Source organism: Equus quagga, chromosome 4, assembly GCF_021613505.1.
Source record: "Equus quagga isolate Etosha38 chromosome 4, UCLA_HA_Equagga_1.0, whole genome shotgun sequence".
NCBI classification, from domain to species: domain Eukaryota; kingdom Metazoa; phylum Chordata; class Mammalia; order Perissodactyla; family Equidae; genus Equus; species Equus quagga.
In genome coordinates this window covers 59,370,852-59,387,250 of record NC_060270.1, presented here as the reverse complement: position 1 = coordinate 59,387,250, position 16,399 = coordinate 59,370,852, and the positions used below count along the sequence as shown (strand labels likewise).

The 16,399-nt window shown below is 45.2% G+C and overlaps 1 protein-coding gene across 4 annotated transcripts in view; it reads left to right on the top strand.

The window, feature by feature from the left end:
* KCNAB1 (potassium voltage-gated channel subfamily A regulatory beta subunit 1) overlaps window positions 1–16,399 on the top strand; it is a 363,447-nt gene that overhangs the window by 245,927 nt on the left and 101,121 nt on the right. For all 4 annotated transcript variants that reach the window (XM_046659146.1, XM_046659147.1, XM_046659143.1 and 1 more), the window contains exon 2: window positions 8,522–8,565. In XM_046659146.1, coding sequence (XP_046515102.1) covers window positions 8,522–8,565 — 44 coding nt within the window. The remainder of the gene's footprint in view (window positions 1–8,521; window positions 8,566–16,399) is intronic.

Genomic DNA, 16,399 nt, shown 5'->3' with positions numbered 1-16,399 from the left:
ATCCAGTGGAATTTCTTTGAGAATAAGTTATCACCACTGGGTGAAGAAAACTTTGAAAGCTTTAGATTTTCTCCTCTGAGCTTTGAAAATGGCAAGTACGTATACGATATTTATATAGCAAAGTATGATCATCCTGTCCTAAGGAGAGATGGGATCCTAGACAAAATCTGGAAGGGGACTAAGTGTGTTCTCCCTCTCTGGGGGCCCGCTTCCTGCACCCTCCTGCCACCCACCGTCATTCCCCCTTCCATCTCTCAGAGGTTTGGTGTTTTATCTCTTGATTGCTCCTTCTAATCCCTCCAAACTAATATGAGAAAAATGTTTGAAACTCTTTCACACTAAGGTGTAAATGACTGGTAATTGTCGGTAGCCAGGCGTCTCAACCTGGGGCAGCAGAGGGTACCCAGTAAAGCTGTGGGACCATCATGGCACATCTCTGACACAACAAACTTGCTTGAAGATTTAGGATGGAAACAGTATTTTATATTCAAATATAATATGAGGGCCGGCCCCGGGGCCAAGTGGCTAAGTTCGTGCGCTCCACTTCAGCGGCTCAGGGTTTTGTCAGTTTGGATCCTGGGCGCAGACATGGCACCGCTTGTCAGGCCATGTTGAGGCGGCGTCCCACATGCCACAACTAGAAGGACCCACAACTAAAATATACAACTATGTACCGGGGCGATTTGGAGAGAAAAAGGAAAAATTTTAAAAATCTTTAAAAAAATATATAATATGAAATGGTTAAATGAATGAATCACATCAAAGTGAATTGTTATAAAAGAAATGTCATGCATGAGGCATGCCGCTTCCTGCTAAGACCCCAGCACCCCCGGGGTGGCACACCTCCTCCTCTCTCCTCTGCCCCAGGGGGAAGCACAGCGGCCCCCTCCTGCAGGTCGCTGAGGCCCGTGAAGAGCCTGTAAAAGAGGACTTCAAAGTCAAGGATTTATGTCCAGGTGGAGGCAACCCAAGCAGTGGGCCTGAGTTTGGAATTAAAGCCATCATGGGCTAAGAAATATTTTTTAATTTACTAAAATAGGAAGGGATAGTAAACACTACATTATACACATATTAAATAGGGGCAGCGGGTATTGCATATTTAATTTTGCTTTCAAAAACTTCAAGACTGTCTTCCCTCCCAGTTTAAAGGAGATGTACTCTGTGGCAGATGGATGTGCCAAAGGCAGTTTTTAAACAAGCTTTATCTTTCATCTGCATTCAAGATCTGTGATGCATGGGCCCCTCTGGCAGGCCGGTGAAGCCTATAGACTCCTCAGGAAAAGAGCTTCTGAAAACACAAGATAAAATACACAGGATTCCAATTATACTTAAATACAGTTCAAAACAGTTAAAATCCAAATTTGCAGCCAAGTAGAACACACGTGTCTTTATTAATGTATTAAATAACAAGCTCTAGGAGCAGGTCGAACATCACAGTTTTCAAGTGGTAATGAATGTAAACGGGGAGTGCGAATAATTTTTTGAGATCTCTGAAGCAACTATGATATGACAGAAAAATACCTGTAATTTCTCTTGGTGGCAAAGTCACAGGTAATGTGAAGACTTCTGTGGCTTCTTGTCTACATTCATAATTGAAGGAGATGCTAAATTTCAGTCAGAAGTTCATGAAAAATAAAAATGTATTTTTTCCCATCCAAGTTCATGGGCCCCCAAATTATGTGTCCTGAGACTGAGGTTCTAGATTCTTCCAGTTTAAGACTCTGAGTTATTGGGGCCGCCCTAGTGGCGGAGCGGTGAAGTTCACACATTCTGCTTTGAAGGCCCAGGGTTTGCTGATCTGGATCCCAGGTGCGGACCTACGTATCGCTTGTCAAGCCATGCTGTGGCAGGCGTCCCACATATAAAGTAGACGAAGATGGGCATGGATGTCAGCTCAGGGCCAATCTCCCTCAGCAAAAAGAGGAGGAGTGGTGGCAGATGTTAGCTCAGGGCTAATCTTCATCAAAAAAAAAAAAAAAAGACTGAGTTATTGATTTCCAGCTATTCTGATGCCTTGCATACTTGAGACAGAAAAAGCAGAGTAACTTTTATTTAAGTGATAAGTAGATCCGGGCAAGCATTTCTCAACCTCTCCCCCATCCCCCATACAGTACCAAGTTTGTGCAGCCCCATCCACACAGCTTTATGTCCCGTCTCTGTTCCCCCTCCTGTGATTATGGAAGAACGGGTCTAAATTCCTAAAACACACATGATTTCCCAAACTGCCTTTGCCCACAAAGCGCCACCCTCTCCTTTGCCTCCCTTATCTCTCTGTATCCCGTGGTGCCCACTTTTCTAATGATTCTAGCAAAGTGACTCACGATTCTCGTACAATTTAGGATGTTTGCACTGTCTAAGCACAGACCCAGGTGAAGTAAGAGGGTCATCATGTCAGGCGGCTGGGTCCTTCGAGTCAAGAGGCAGCCTCCTCCCAGCTTCAGTACTGGAGCCAGAACCCCACTCATGCAGTGCTGGAGACACTTTTCCTAGGAAATAAGAAAAGCAGAAAGCAACCAGCGTTTACTAAACGCTGAAATGTGCTGGGACTGGGACTGCATTCATATTTTCTCAATCTCAATAAAAGGATTGGGCTATAGGCTATTAATATCTCCACTTACCAGCGAGGAAAGAAGCTTAAAATGGTAAAGCAACCTGCCCAAGGTCACACACAGCCAGGAGGCAAAGTTTCTGCACCTCCCCTCTCCTCAGTCCACCCAGCCTGACCCCCACCCACCGCGACCCCCACCCACCGCACCTCTGACACGGCTGTCATAGAAGTCAGCAGCCATCCCCACGGGGCGGACGTGAAGGGCACTGTCCATCCTCCCGCACTGGCTCCCTCGGCAGCCTTCACCACGCTGGCCACTCACGCCCTGCCGACACCATCTCCACTTCTGGCTTCTATAGCGCACTTTCCTGGTCTCCTCCTGCATCTCTGCTCTTCCTTCTCAGCTTCCCTTGCCACCTATATAATGTTGGAGCTCCTCAAGGCCAGGTCCTTGGCCCTGCTCTCTAACTGAACACTGTCTCCCCTTGGCAGCTGACCACAGCCCATGGCACCGGTTACCCCCGATACCCAGACAACACCTCTCCCTGTTCTGAGCTCCAGGCAGCTAACAAGGATATCTTATGGGCATTTGCCCACGTGCCCAAAGTGTCAAACCACTTCTGTTTCTCCTGTGAACCCTACTTCACTGAAAGGCACCCCTCTTCACCCAGCAGTCCAGGTCAGAAACTGGAGAATGGCCCATGACTTCTTCTCTTCCACGTCATATTCAATCAAACACTGAGTCTTATAGATTTTACCTGCTAAGAATACCTGGAATCTTCTGCATGCTCTCTATCTCCACAGAATCCAGTCTCAAGGCCCCATCCTTTCTCATCAGTATTACCAAGGGAGCCCCGTGGCTCCTCTTGTTGCCTCCCTTCGACCCATTTCCCTTGCGTCAGTTTTTCAGGAGTCTTCCATTACTCCTTCATATTAAGATGAAAACCAGTAATATAATCGGTAAGGCCCTGTTTGATCTGATTGCTCCAGCCTCCCCTGGGGTCACTCTGCTCTCTCCTCTTCCACTGTCCCTACTTCAGGTCTTCAGCCACCAGGGCTGCCTCCAGCCTCTGAGCCTCTGCACCTGCCGCTCACACTGCTGGGGATGCCCATCACCCTGTTTGCATTCCCTTCCTTCCTACTCCCCCTTTGGATCTCAGTTTCAGTGCCGCTTCCCTCAGGAAGCTTTTCCTAACTGTCCAGACCAGGTCAGCTTCCCCAACATGCCAATTTTACATTCAGGCATGCTGTTTTTTTATTTAGTATCATAACCAAATAATTAATACACTAACATCTGTTTCCCCCTCGGTGATGTAAGCTCCATGAGAACAGCAACTGCGTACTACTCAGCCCATCCCCACACCCTAATACAAGACCTTGTATGTAGTTGAAACGCACATCTCTATTGAACTAATTAATTACAGGGAAGTCTCTTTTTGCCATACTTCTCTAGCCTTTTCTAGAATGACACAGATAACAGGTAATTTTATATGGCCAAAGAAAATGACTAAGAACCTAGTTGGAATTCACAAATGACAAATGATTTAAACCTTTAAATCAAAGAATCTGAAAGAATCTCATTCTACTTTGTTGCTACTTATATGAATGAAACAAAGTTTCATTGTGCCACTTGTCAATGTCTGTCATCAAAATGCGTGGCTGAATCATTTATGTGCCTGGTGGTTTCCAAATGAGTCATTATTCACTTATCAACAGTGATAAACAGTGCCCTCATATAAAATGTTTGTTATTACCATTTGTAGTCACCTTCATGGCTGTCAAAATGGTTGTTCTCATGCAACCATCACAACCAGATGGCTGACAAAGGAACATGCCTTCTGCTCTTGATTTTTCAAGAAACGTTAAAAGTGTCTTTCTCTTTAAAAAAAAAAAAAAATCCCAAACCCCACGTTTGACTAGGAACTTCCAGGTAATACACACACCAGCAGGCTGTAATTTAGAGGGATCAGAAAGATCTTCCAATAGAGTGAGGCAGCAGATGACGTAATAATCTGAGCACCTGAAAACCGGGTCAAACAAAACTTGTTTCTGCCAGCCTGACATGGCCCCTGGAGCCGCTTATATATGCTTTCAGTTCATCCCTGTTGTGCCAATCTTTAAATAAGGGATTTTGTCCCATACAATATGCTTCTTTCTTGGTCAAATGCAAGGTAAATATTTTAGCTAGCTATTCCCCTCTTCCAAGCACTTTACAACTGTGAATAATATCTAAGACACACATATTCAGAAGTGAGCAATTTAAAACAACGCATTTGTGCTGCTAATCTGCTCTTAGCGTCTTTGATTTTTAAAGAACCCGTAAGAATCAAATGGCATGTAAGACTGTGCCTAAGTAATGCCTAGTTTCAGTTCTCACCACTCTATTTTTGCCTTAAAATCAAAAAGAGCCTGATGGATGCTTCACAAAATGACACTAGGAATTATATTTAATGCCTCTGCCATGGAACTAACCATTGTCCTTAAATAAATTCAGCCATGTATTCACTGAGGGGACACTCCTACCTTCAGAAAGAAAAGAGAAACACAACCTTTGACTTCTCCAGAAGCTATATCCCTTCTCCAGACAACTCTTTACTGAAGCTTAAAGATTTAGGATTTCCAAAATTTGACTGACAAAGCTAAGCTTCCTGTGCCCCCGTACTGATGTCATTCACTTCTAATATTAGCAGCAGAGTGCCTCAGGTTCACCTGGGGAAGAGGAGCGTTTATTTTGAGTTGAACAGGAGCAGATACTAAAAATGAACATGGTGAGACTCCCTTCTGGCATATCTGACACAGATAAAATAGGTAAACTAGTGCAACGAAATTATTTTGAATCATATGGGAAAGAAATTCAACCCAACTGGAAATTTGACGTATTTACAGAATTTTTATGTAGCCTCACTTGTGCAAATGCTGAGAAATTAAGAAATTAAACAAAATTATATAAAGTGTTTTGAATCACAATGTCACACAAGATCATGAAGTGTTCATGAAAGTTCCACATGAGTGGGATAAGGAAGGTTCTAGGACACCTGTTACAGCCCAGCATGGTGTGTGAACTTGGCCATTATTTGGTATGACAGCCACCCAAACAAGCTTTTGTAGGATATATTGTAGACTCGTTAGATCAAATGTGTCCAGTCCTTGGGCTTCTATTATCCAGCAGAGCTTAAACGGATCAGAGTGGCTGGACAATTGCCACATCTGTGCTTGGATAATGCAGACACGCGCATACTCGGGACGTAGACACCCCATTTGGAATCATGACACTGGATTGGAATTCCATGCTCTAAAGTGAAGAGAGCTAGTTCCTCCTACCTTCTCCATCTGCCCAGTGAGTGGCATCATTACACACTGAAGGTGCTTCACAAAGGAGGAGTCTCCCTCCTCAACAAAGCGAGGTCACCGGACTTTAGAGACCACACGGCGCTCACGCGCAGAAAATGCCTCTCACTTTAAAAAGAACCACCTGAATTTGGCAGCCATTCCTTCAGGGGATGAAGAGATCTAGAGAAAGAGCTAAAGGAAATAAGAACACTGAGGCTAACTAGGGGACCTCTCACCGCGGGGTCAATACTTGTCTGTAACTGAACTTTTCTTACAGCTCTTCTAAATCTTCTAGGGCTCTCATTCCAGAAAAGCTGGCCTGGGTGTTGAGACAGAGAGGCGAGAAAATGGGCCACATTTAGTACTGCTGCTTTGCAGTTTGTTTTTGCTGACAATTCTCAAGTTTGGTCTTCCAAACCCATAGCAGAGTGGCCATTATCCTCCTGAGTCATGGTCATAAGGAAAATAGGGCAGGTCTCCCCGCCTCGTGTGCGGAGATGTTGCTCAGTCAGTCCCCAGGGACACAGCCTTGCCCTATTTGAGTTTGTTAGAAAAACGTCTCGCTCTGCATAGCTTTCTGCACCATCCCTCCTCCCTGTTTTTCTCAGAATCACTGAAAGATATTAAAATTACATGAAAATCTGTACCTAGGTCTTTTTCCCCACAACAGCCACATAGTTATGCAAATACAAGCCTGACATAGGTTGTGCTCCAGTGTTCACAAAGGCCTCACTGCAGGACACGCCCAGCTGCATTGTAATGATACATTTGCTTTTCTGTGTCCCTCAGGAAACATAGAAGCTAGAGAAGCCCCTGGGGGGAGAACTGTGCCTTCTTCCTCTCTGTGTCCCCATGGCCTTGAACATTTCCTGGACCATGTTGATCTCTCAGTAAATCTTTACTAGTTTTGAATATCTCTACCTGCAAGACTGTTATTCACACACACACATATATATATATTGCTTTTTTTGTTTTGATGTAGTTTTTTTATTCTCCCTACTATGTAACTTTTGCTCTAGACTCCTGTCCTTTAAAATCAGTAGACTTTTAGACTACAAAGAGAGGTCTTCTGGTTGAATATCCTGTGGTTTTCCGAGAAACTGCTAAAAGAACAATTTCTTATGCAAATTATTTTCATTGGAGAGGTCCAATTATTTTTCTCCTCTTCAGTAGTTCAAAATATTTTTCACACGCACCTTTATACAAAGGTTTCCTTCCAGGTGGACATATTCAACTCATATAGGAAAATTTACCCTCTCTGTGAGAGGGTGAGCAGAGTCAGAAAGCACCAAAGAGAATTATACCTTGCATTTGTTTACTGTGAAACCCTTTAGCATACGTTATCCTGTTCTGGCCCCACCACAGTAATGCTGGATGGATGGCACAGGCAGTGATATCCCATCTTACTAATGAAGAGATTGAACTCCAGAGGAAGGGAGAGATTTCCACAAGGCTACCTAGCAAGTTGCAACAATGGGACAGAAACCCGGGTCTTTCAAATCTTTGCAATGTGATGTACTTTGACTATGCACAAAATTAAATGTGTTGCTTAGGTGGCATTTTATAGAGAAGCATAGTAAGCTGAGAAAAGAAAGAAATGTAAAAATGAGTGCACTAATTACTAACTTCTAAAGAAGCCACACTGAGGAGAATGGAGGGAGGAGCTGGAGGTGCTGAGCTGTGCTCCAGTCGGAGAAGTTTGTTGTGCTGTTTTGTTTGGGATAGAAGCACGGAGGAAAATTGTGTTCTCACAAGAGAATCTGATCAGAGAATAAAGGACGCCCTTTTCTACCACATTTCAATTCTTAGACCTCCACCTCCTCACGCCGGACTCCCATAAAACTCTCTGAGTCTCCTCTCTCTGAAAATTCAATTTCCTCTCTGATGATGGTTAGGCAGACGGCAGAAAGAGGGGTTGGGTCTGGTCTCCATGGACAAACACCTTACAGTGAAGACTGGAGTGCCGAATTCTCTCCCTACGTAGACAGTGAAAATATACTTCCCTTTCCCTGATAAACCCCTGGGGATTAAAAGCAAAGGCATTGATGAAGAAACGAAGAACCATTTAAAAACGACTGTCTGAACTTCCTGAAGCAATTTAGTGTAGCCTTCTATAAAAAGTAATTTAAATAGCCTAACGGATCATTTCGTATTTGTTCTTTTACTCGTCCCCATCCATTGGTAATAATATTCTATTTTAGAAGTCAGTTTGTCAGTTACTCTGCCAACAAATACTTGTTAAGGGTCCACTGGGTGTCAGGCTCTGTTGATGAATAATGAATGAATAACGAGGATTGGTTGTGAATAAAACACAGCTCTTGTCCTCAAGGAACTCACAGTCCAAAAGGAGTGAGACAGTAAATCTGTAAACAAATGAGTAAAGAAGATCCTTTGGGGCTGAAAAGCTGTGTTTTGGGGGACACGTTTTTGTGCTGAGCCTGAGTGCATCTTGAGCTCCCTAGTGCCCAATGGAGACGAGAAACAGACCCTTCCCCAGACCACGAGCCTGCATCCAGGCCCTCCCTCCCCCACGACTCTGCGCAAGAGCAGTGTCATCAAAAGTGAGACGCGATGTTCACAGTTACCTGTGCAGAGTTTCAGCTGCAGAAAGGATCACCAAGTGTTGCTTTATTTTTATTCCAGGAATCTTGGGAAGTCAGGACTCCGAGTTTCGTGCTTGGGTCTTGGTAAGTACTTGGGGTGTCATGTGGGGGTGCGCTGGGAGGTGGGAGATTGGGGAGGATTCCAGGGAGTGAGTGGGGTGCAGTTTGGGACCCAGTCTCAGGTGAGAAGGGACTTCCTGACCCCATTGCCCCACTTCCCCTTTTGAGCCTTTCCCGCCCAACAAGCCCTAGCCCTCTCAAGCCCAAGGAGCCACTGTGTTCATGATGGTTCACGGTGCCCGTCAAGCAGAAAGAAACCTGATGTTAAAGCACACCGTGGAGGCCATGGCTCACGTGTTGTCCCACTTAGCAGGTGTGCGGGCCTCCCGGCACGCCTCTGTATACTCACTTCACCTGGAGCTGCATCTGAATTTGTTCTCTCCTTATTTTCCCTTTGCCTAATTTCCTCACTTATTTTTCTACATTGTTATGTATTTTATAATCTATTTTAAGTACTTTGGGGACAAGGTGACACATATATACACACACACACACACACGTAAATAAAAATTTTATCCCTCCCAGAAAATGTAAATATTTAAAGAAAACTAAGTAGAGATGGGAAATCTAACAGCATAAGGATGACTCTGAAATGGTAAAATCTGAGGGAGAGACTTGGGGAGGCCTCTAGATATCTCCCAGATGTGGGAAAAAGCAGCTTTGGTGTTCAGGCCATTCGACATGATCAGAACTATTTCTGTAACCTAAGAGGGTCTAGACCAGGATGGTAGTCGAGGAAGGAGTGAGGTAGTCAGATCATGGCTGTGTTTTGAAGGTAGAGCCTGGCAGATATTTTGTTAGATTCTACATGGAATGGAAGAGAAAAGAGAAGAACCAAAGATGACTCTAAGGTTTGTTGCCTGAGCAACATAAAGGATGGAGTTGCCAGTAAATGAGATGTGGAAGAATGAAGGAGGAGAGGCTTAGGGAGGAGGGAGATTCGGAGATTGATTTTGGATATGTTAAGTTTGACAGACCTATTATACATCCAAGAGAAGTCATGTACACAAGTGGATACACACATTAGAGTTTAGAAGAGATCTGGGCTGAATATGTGATGACATGGGAGTTTAAGCCGTTTAAGCTATGAGATGGTGAGAACACCAAGGGAGTAAGTACAGACAGTATAGAAAACAGAAGTGCATGGTCTGAGACCTGGGAAGTCCACCGAGAAGTTGGAGGAAATGAGGACAAGCCAACAAAGAAAATTGAAAACAAGCAGCCAGTGTGGTAAGAGGAGAACCAGGAGAGCACGGGGCCCTGGAATCCGAGTCAAGAGAACATTTCAAGGAAGATGGAGCGACCGACCCTGTCAAATGCTGCTAATCGGTCAAGCAAGATGAGGGCCGAGAATTGACCGTGAGATTTAGCAACATGGAAGTCATTGATGACTTTGAAATGATCAGTGTCGGTGGAATGAGGGGCTAGCACATGCTTGGAGTGGGTTCGAGGGAGCATGGAAAGAGAAAGGCTGGCAGCTACTTTTTTGATGACTATTTCTATAAAGACAAGCAGAGAAATGGAGTGTCAGCCGGATGGACAAGGACAGTCAGAGAGGGTACTTTTACACGTGGAAGAAATGATAGTATATTTACATGCTGATGGGGAAATCCTTTGGAGAAGGAAAAAAATGATGCAGTAGAAGAAAAGAGAAAAATCCTTGGAATTATTTTTTGAGGACAGAAGAAGAGAGTAACATGAAAGGAGGCAGACTACACGGGCTGTGAGGCTACTAGGCAGGTTGACGGGATGGTGGTGGTGGCAGTGATATCTTACAGAAATTCTCCTCTATTGTTTCTATATTGTCAGAAGCAAGGTCATCGGCTGTTAGTGAGGATGGGAAGGAGGTGTTAAAAGTCTGAGGAGAGACAGAATGTCTAGGAGAAACGAAGAGTGACTGGACCAGGGGAATGCAACACAGTGGCCAGACGGCATTAAGGACCTACTTGAGATTCATGCTGGTAAATCTGAAGTGAAGCCATCTCCACAGTTATGTGTTTTTCCTCCAGCCACGTTCAGCAGGTTCGAGTGGAGTTTTCCAGGGGTATAAGATGAAAAAGAGAGGAAAAGAAGCAGAGAGTTTATGCAAAGGGGTGATTGTAATAATGGACCTTGGAGTTTAAACTGAACTTCGAGGAAAAAGAGGACTGGAGCCAGGAAAATGAGCCAGGAGTAAAATGAGGAGGTTGCGGGACAGTGGAAAGTGGGTAGGATCAATGAATTTTACCTCCAGAGGGACCAAAGGATTGTTGGAGTAAGAGCAATAGAGACAGTAAGCTGGAAGGATAGAAAGAGGTGCTCAAGATCCAGTTATGGGGGGTTCAGCTATTGGTGGCCACATAGTGTAAGGTGTGTCCAATGGGAGAGAGTGGCTGAGGTTGTATGAAGACAAGGTCAGTAGAGAAGAAGAGGGTGAGAAACTGAGAGATAAAGGTACAGGGAAGATTATCTTTGGAGTCATTGAAATCACTAAAAATCTGGCAAAACTAATATTGGACAGCGAGCCTGAGCTAAAGTTTTCAAAGAATAAGAGGGAGTAACTAGGAGTGGGTAAGTGACTGCCACGTGGGGGCCAGATGACGTGAGTGTGGCGCTTGGGGGAGGGCTTCCCAGCCCTGCTCAATGGAAGTGTGGAGACCAGCGAAGGGATGGTAGTGAATGAATAACAGATAGTGGCAACTAATTCTGCCTCCCTTCACCATATTGCAAATATGTTGAAGGTCATTGGGGCCTGAATTCTTCCAAAGATCTGATTTGGGAGGTTGGCGTGAGCTTTGTTTACCATAAGTCTAAGGGAATTTGACATTTGCTTCATTTGCTGCTGTGATCTTGTTTCCATTTACTTGTATTTGAAAGGCCCTGGAGATTCATTATGAGGAATAATGTGACCTTAGTTTTTTTTGAGAATGTGCTTTATGGTAAATAATTATTCACTATTCATTATTGAAAGAAACTACCTATAAATATAAATTAATAAATGTAGTGAAAAATCATTGACCAACTATGGCATAGTCAGTATCTATGGTGGAAGATAATTTAGTCAAAAATACATAGAAAACTCAACCTAAAGCCCTTAAGACTATAAAAAATCCAGGTGTCCATGAAGTGCCACTTATAAATGAATTTCCAGAGGGCAGGCTGCAGTTTTTTAAAAACCCAATGCATGTGACCTGCAGGTATCTGGGCAAACTGTGAAACAGACATGATCCAGGAGCAGCAACTCCTGAGTTGAGCTTAAAGTCTTTCTGAGAGCCTGAACACTTGTGATCAGACACTGCGTGAAAAACAGGAGAAAACAAGGAAGATTGGGGGGCTGACTGGCTTCATTCAAAACGGGTGACATAGCTTGACAGCTTGAATAAGCATTCTTTGAGAACTTTTCTGAGCTGCCTCTGTAAGCCAGAGGAGACAAAAAAATTCATAGACAGGAATAACGCACCAGCCTTAGATAATGTCGGGCCCTGCAGACCCCCACTGTCAAATCCGGGTGGAGCCGGGCTTGTGCTGCAGGTGTGGGAATGTCAGCAAAGGCCCAGCCCACGTGTACCGCGGCTTTGGAAATTAAGTCTTGACTGTTGCAAGCAATCACATGACTACAGATGTCTTTTATTGGAATATCCTGAAGGTCGTAGTTAAAGCTAACAATTCTGACCTCCTTCTCGATCCAAGATGGACAGGCTGGGAATTTCTGGCCCTGCCAAGCTTCCTTTTGACAAACTAGGAACATGTGAAGATGGGAACAGAAAGATGAAATAACTCGAGGATGAACTGAACATACCTCTGAAGGAAGACAACTTGGCCAACAAGAGAAATGGGGAAAAAATTAAGTGGCCAAACCCACGTGTGGGTTGCAGTGGCTAGCCTGGTTTGTGAATACACAGACCACTGCTATCAAGCCCCAAAGTCAAAGAAACTGATAGAGAAGGAGTAGAGCCACCAAAGAGTGCCTGAAAATCATTCCAGTCTGGTAGGAGCTGGGATCATCTTCTGAGAAAGGAAGAGTAGAATTTGTGCATCCATTCAGTCACTCTCAGCAAACATTCAGGATGCCAGCATTGTGCTAGTTACAGGGGATCCCAAGGTGAAAGGGTCAAGACCGATGCTCTCAAATTGCTCACAGGGTAGCAGGAGTTGGGCACACAAAGACGGGCAATACCTTAGACAGATGCCGCAATGGAGAGTGCAGGGTGAAGCCAGCGTGAGGCAGGTCTCCTGGGGGGTGTGGGACAGCTTCACAGGGGAGATGCTGCTTAGTTGAGACTTGAAGGGAGTCATCAAGAGGAGGAGGAGGTGGAGAAGGAGGGTGAAAAATTCGAGATAGAGGAAGCAACATGAGCGATGGCCTGGAGGGAGACCCCCTGGAGCAGGAGGTACTTGGGGAATGCAAGGTGTTGGGGAGCTACAAGAAATAAGCCAGAAAGGAAAGCTTGGCCTGACCATGGGACACTTTGCTTGCCTTACTAAGGCATTAGCTCTTGTCGTCTAGGTCTCTGGTGTTCCTCCAAGTCCTACAGTCCCAAGGTCTCAGGGAACACCCGAGGGATGAGGGCCAGACAGGACTCACCTCTCTCTGTCCTCCTCCTTCCATGGCCACAGTCTCCGTCAAAGTAACTCGACTTTTTCTAAATGTAAATATAAAATTTTTTAATGTAAATTTAAATTTCTTAAATATAAATTTAAAATTTGTAAATGTGATTAATAAATAATTATTTTTTAGAGCAGTTTTAGTTCATAGCAAAATTGAGCAGAAAGTACAGAAAGTTCCCATATCCCCTTATCCCACATACACAGAGGCTCCCCACTCGACGTCCCACGGCAGCGCGGTACATTTGTTGCAATCCTACAGACACATCATTACCACCCAAAGACAGAAGCTCATGTTAGGTGCTCGTACAACGCGTGCTGCTGCGCATCCTGTGGGTCTGGACAAATGCATAATGACATGCACCCCCATTATGGCAGCACACAGGGTGGTCTCACTGCCCTGACAGTCCTTGCTCTGCCTGCTCATACCTCCTCCCCACGAGCCCCGGAAGCCACCGATCCTTCTGCTGCACCGGAGCTCTGTGTTTTCCTGAAGGCCACATAGCTGGATCACAGAGAATGAGCCTTTCCAGACTGGCTTCTCTCACTGAGTAATACGCATTTAAGTTTCCTCCCAGTCTTTTCATGGCTTGGTAGCTCATTTCTTTTTAGTGCCTCATATTACATTTTGAAGGGGAAAAAAGCCTCCTTCTGCCAAAATAAAGTTTTAAAACCCTGCTCTAGCTTCTGAAACGCCATTTAGAAGCTTGGCTCAGGAGCAGGCCGCGGCTCTCCTGGGCTCCAGTGTGCAGATGGCACAGCTTGGGCCTTAGCCTCTGTAATCGTGCGAGCCAATTCCTTATGATAAATCTCTGTATAGATAGAAAAATATGTATTTTAATATAAAATAAATCTAAAAATGAAGATTTATATGACATATTACATCATATATTATGCTATAATTACATATAAATATAAAATACATAAATATTTATATATAAAGAGATTTATGAGAAGGAATTGTAAGTTTCTGTTTCTCTGGAGAATTCTGACTGATAAAGGCATGTTGCCAGTTTTGTAAAACATCACACAGGTGTGTGTGGCAAGCCAGACAGGTATTTCTGGGAGGTGGTACAGCACATAGGAAGAAGGACAGGGAGAGTGTGGAGGAGGGGACATATGGGCACGGCTCATTGTCCAGCTAAGCACATAGGGAACCCAGCATAGCGTGCCATCATCCGGAGCAGAGTTCTCTGGGCTGTTCCTGGTCAGGAAGGATACTTTATGCGGCCCCTCCCCTCGGTCTGGAGCTCAGCGGGAAAGGAGGACCACTCCGTGCCTCCAGGGCCCTGTTTTACACAAACCTCAAGGCTGTAATGCCAGGGCGTGCAAGCTGACTGCACCATCCTGACTGGCAGTGGTCCTTTAGGCAGCGCCCTCACACTTCATCCTTGAAGGAATGAAGTCATAAAGTAAGATATTTAACACCTTGAAGAGCCTACATTGAGTATCTCAAGAGGTGTTTCCTCTCAACTCTGGCTGCACGTTGGAATTTCCTGAGGTGCTTTTAAAAATGCAGATAATCAGTCTCTACCCAGGCCTTTTGACTAAGAAGCTCTGAAAGCGGGCTCCAGGTGCTCCAGGCGTCTTTAACAGGCTGCACCACTGATTCTGAGGCAGTGGCAGGCTGGAACGTGGTGCCCTAACCAGGTGGCAGGAGATGGAGATGTGTGAACTGATATCTGGTGAGCCAGGAGCCAGCAGCTATGGTTTCTATCTACCAGGTGGCTGCTGCCCCCAGGCCAAGCGCCTGGAGCTGGCCCGAGGCATTTCCGCCTGAACTGCAGCCTCCAGAGGGAGGATCTGCCCAGCCAGGCGCAGGGCTGCTGCAGGGTTCCTGGAGCCAAAGTCCTGGAAAGGCTCTTGAGGCCGGCGGACCGGGCTCACCTCCCGGCCAGTCAGTGCCTGCCTCCTGGGCCTGTTTCGCCTCATGCCCTTCCCTAAGCAAGGGAACCTTCCTGAGCAAAGCAGTGAATCTTAAGAATAAACTGTGTGGGCTTTTTAATGTGTTGCATATGTGCAGAATGTACTCCTGGCTCGTCTCCCTCTGCCTTCGAGATGCTCGCACTGTACTAAATATTTTGACACTAGGAGAACATGACATTAAATATTTAACATGGATGGTATTATTTTTGTGACACACTTCATGATTCTCATTCTTGTTGCCAAGGCCAAAATACACTAGCCACCTCGTCTATTATTATAACAACATAACAACAACAATAAGTATTTGTAAAGTGCCTCCAAGACCCTTGAGAAACAACTTTAAAGGTGCAATTTCTTCCCTCAGAGAGTTTACCAATTTTTATGCATAACATAGAGTGAACCAAAATACCCACAGAATTTAAATGGTGCATGAATATTAAACACGTAACAAGAGAGTATGAGGCTTGTCACTTTCCCTGGAAAGTCTACCTTGAATAAACGCCGTGGTGCATACACATTAAAAATGAACAGGCATTACTGTTTTTACAAAATTGTTTTAAAATATTTCTTCCTAATTTCCTACTCTCATGGATAAAATCCTTCTTAAGAATTGCTGACCATTTGGCCGCCCTCTGAATGACCAGTCACGGCTGGCCACGTGCCTCGGCCTTCTCTCATAAGAGAGTGCTAGGAACTAAGATCCAGCAGCGGAGGGAGGACTGCAGCTCATGTTCCACACAGGTCAGAGTTGGGGCTCACGGAAGAACTGGAGAAGAGAAAGCAGAGGGGTCTCTACAGAGGGGTCTATTCAACAACACGTGCATGCACACCTGAGTGCACACACACAGACACCCCTCCACATCTCTCTTAACGCACCTATAAAGGGATGAGTAGCCCTCATTTGCTAACCTATGATTCAAAAATGAAACAAATGGTTGCACAGCAGTGGGGGAGAGAAGGTCTTCCCCAGACCCAGATGCGGGCCATTTGATAGCAATTTGTAAACATGGTCTCCCTGTTTTCAGAGGTAGAATGAGTCCTTGCAGTCGTCTCCCTTTACAGATGAAAAACACAGAGGCAGGAAGAGCAGAAGTGTCTTGTCCAAGGCCAGTGGTAGAGGCGAAAGAGCCCCCATTTTCCACCCCCGCCTGCCCCCAGCCACCTGTTCCCACCACCCTGCCCACCCCCGGCCTCCAAGTGCCCTCAGCCACTGCCGTCATCCACGTCTCTGCATCCTGGGTTTCCTCCTCAAGGAATGAGCGGCTGGACCAGGCCTGGAGACCCCTTCCAGCCTTCACAGTCCTGGTGTAGGCAATAGTCAAATTCAGCACGACTCCAGGGTGGCAGC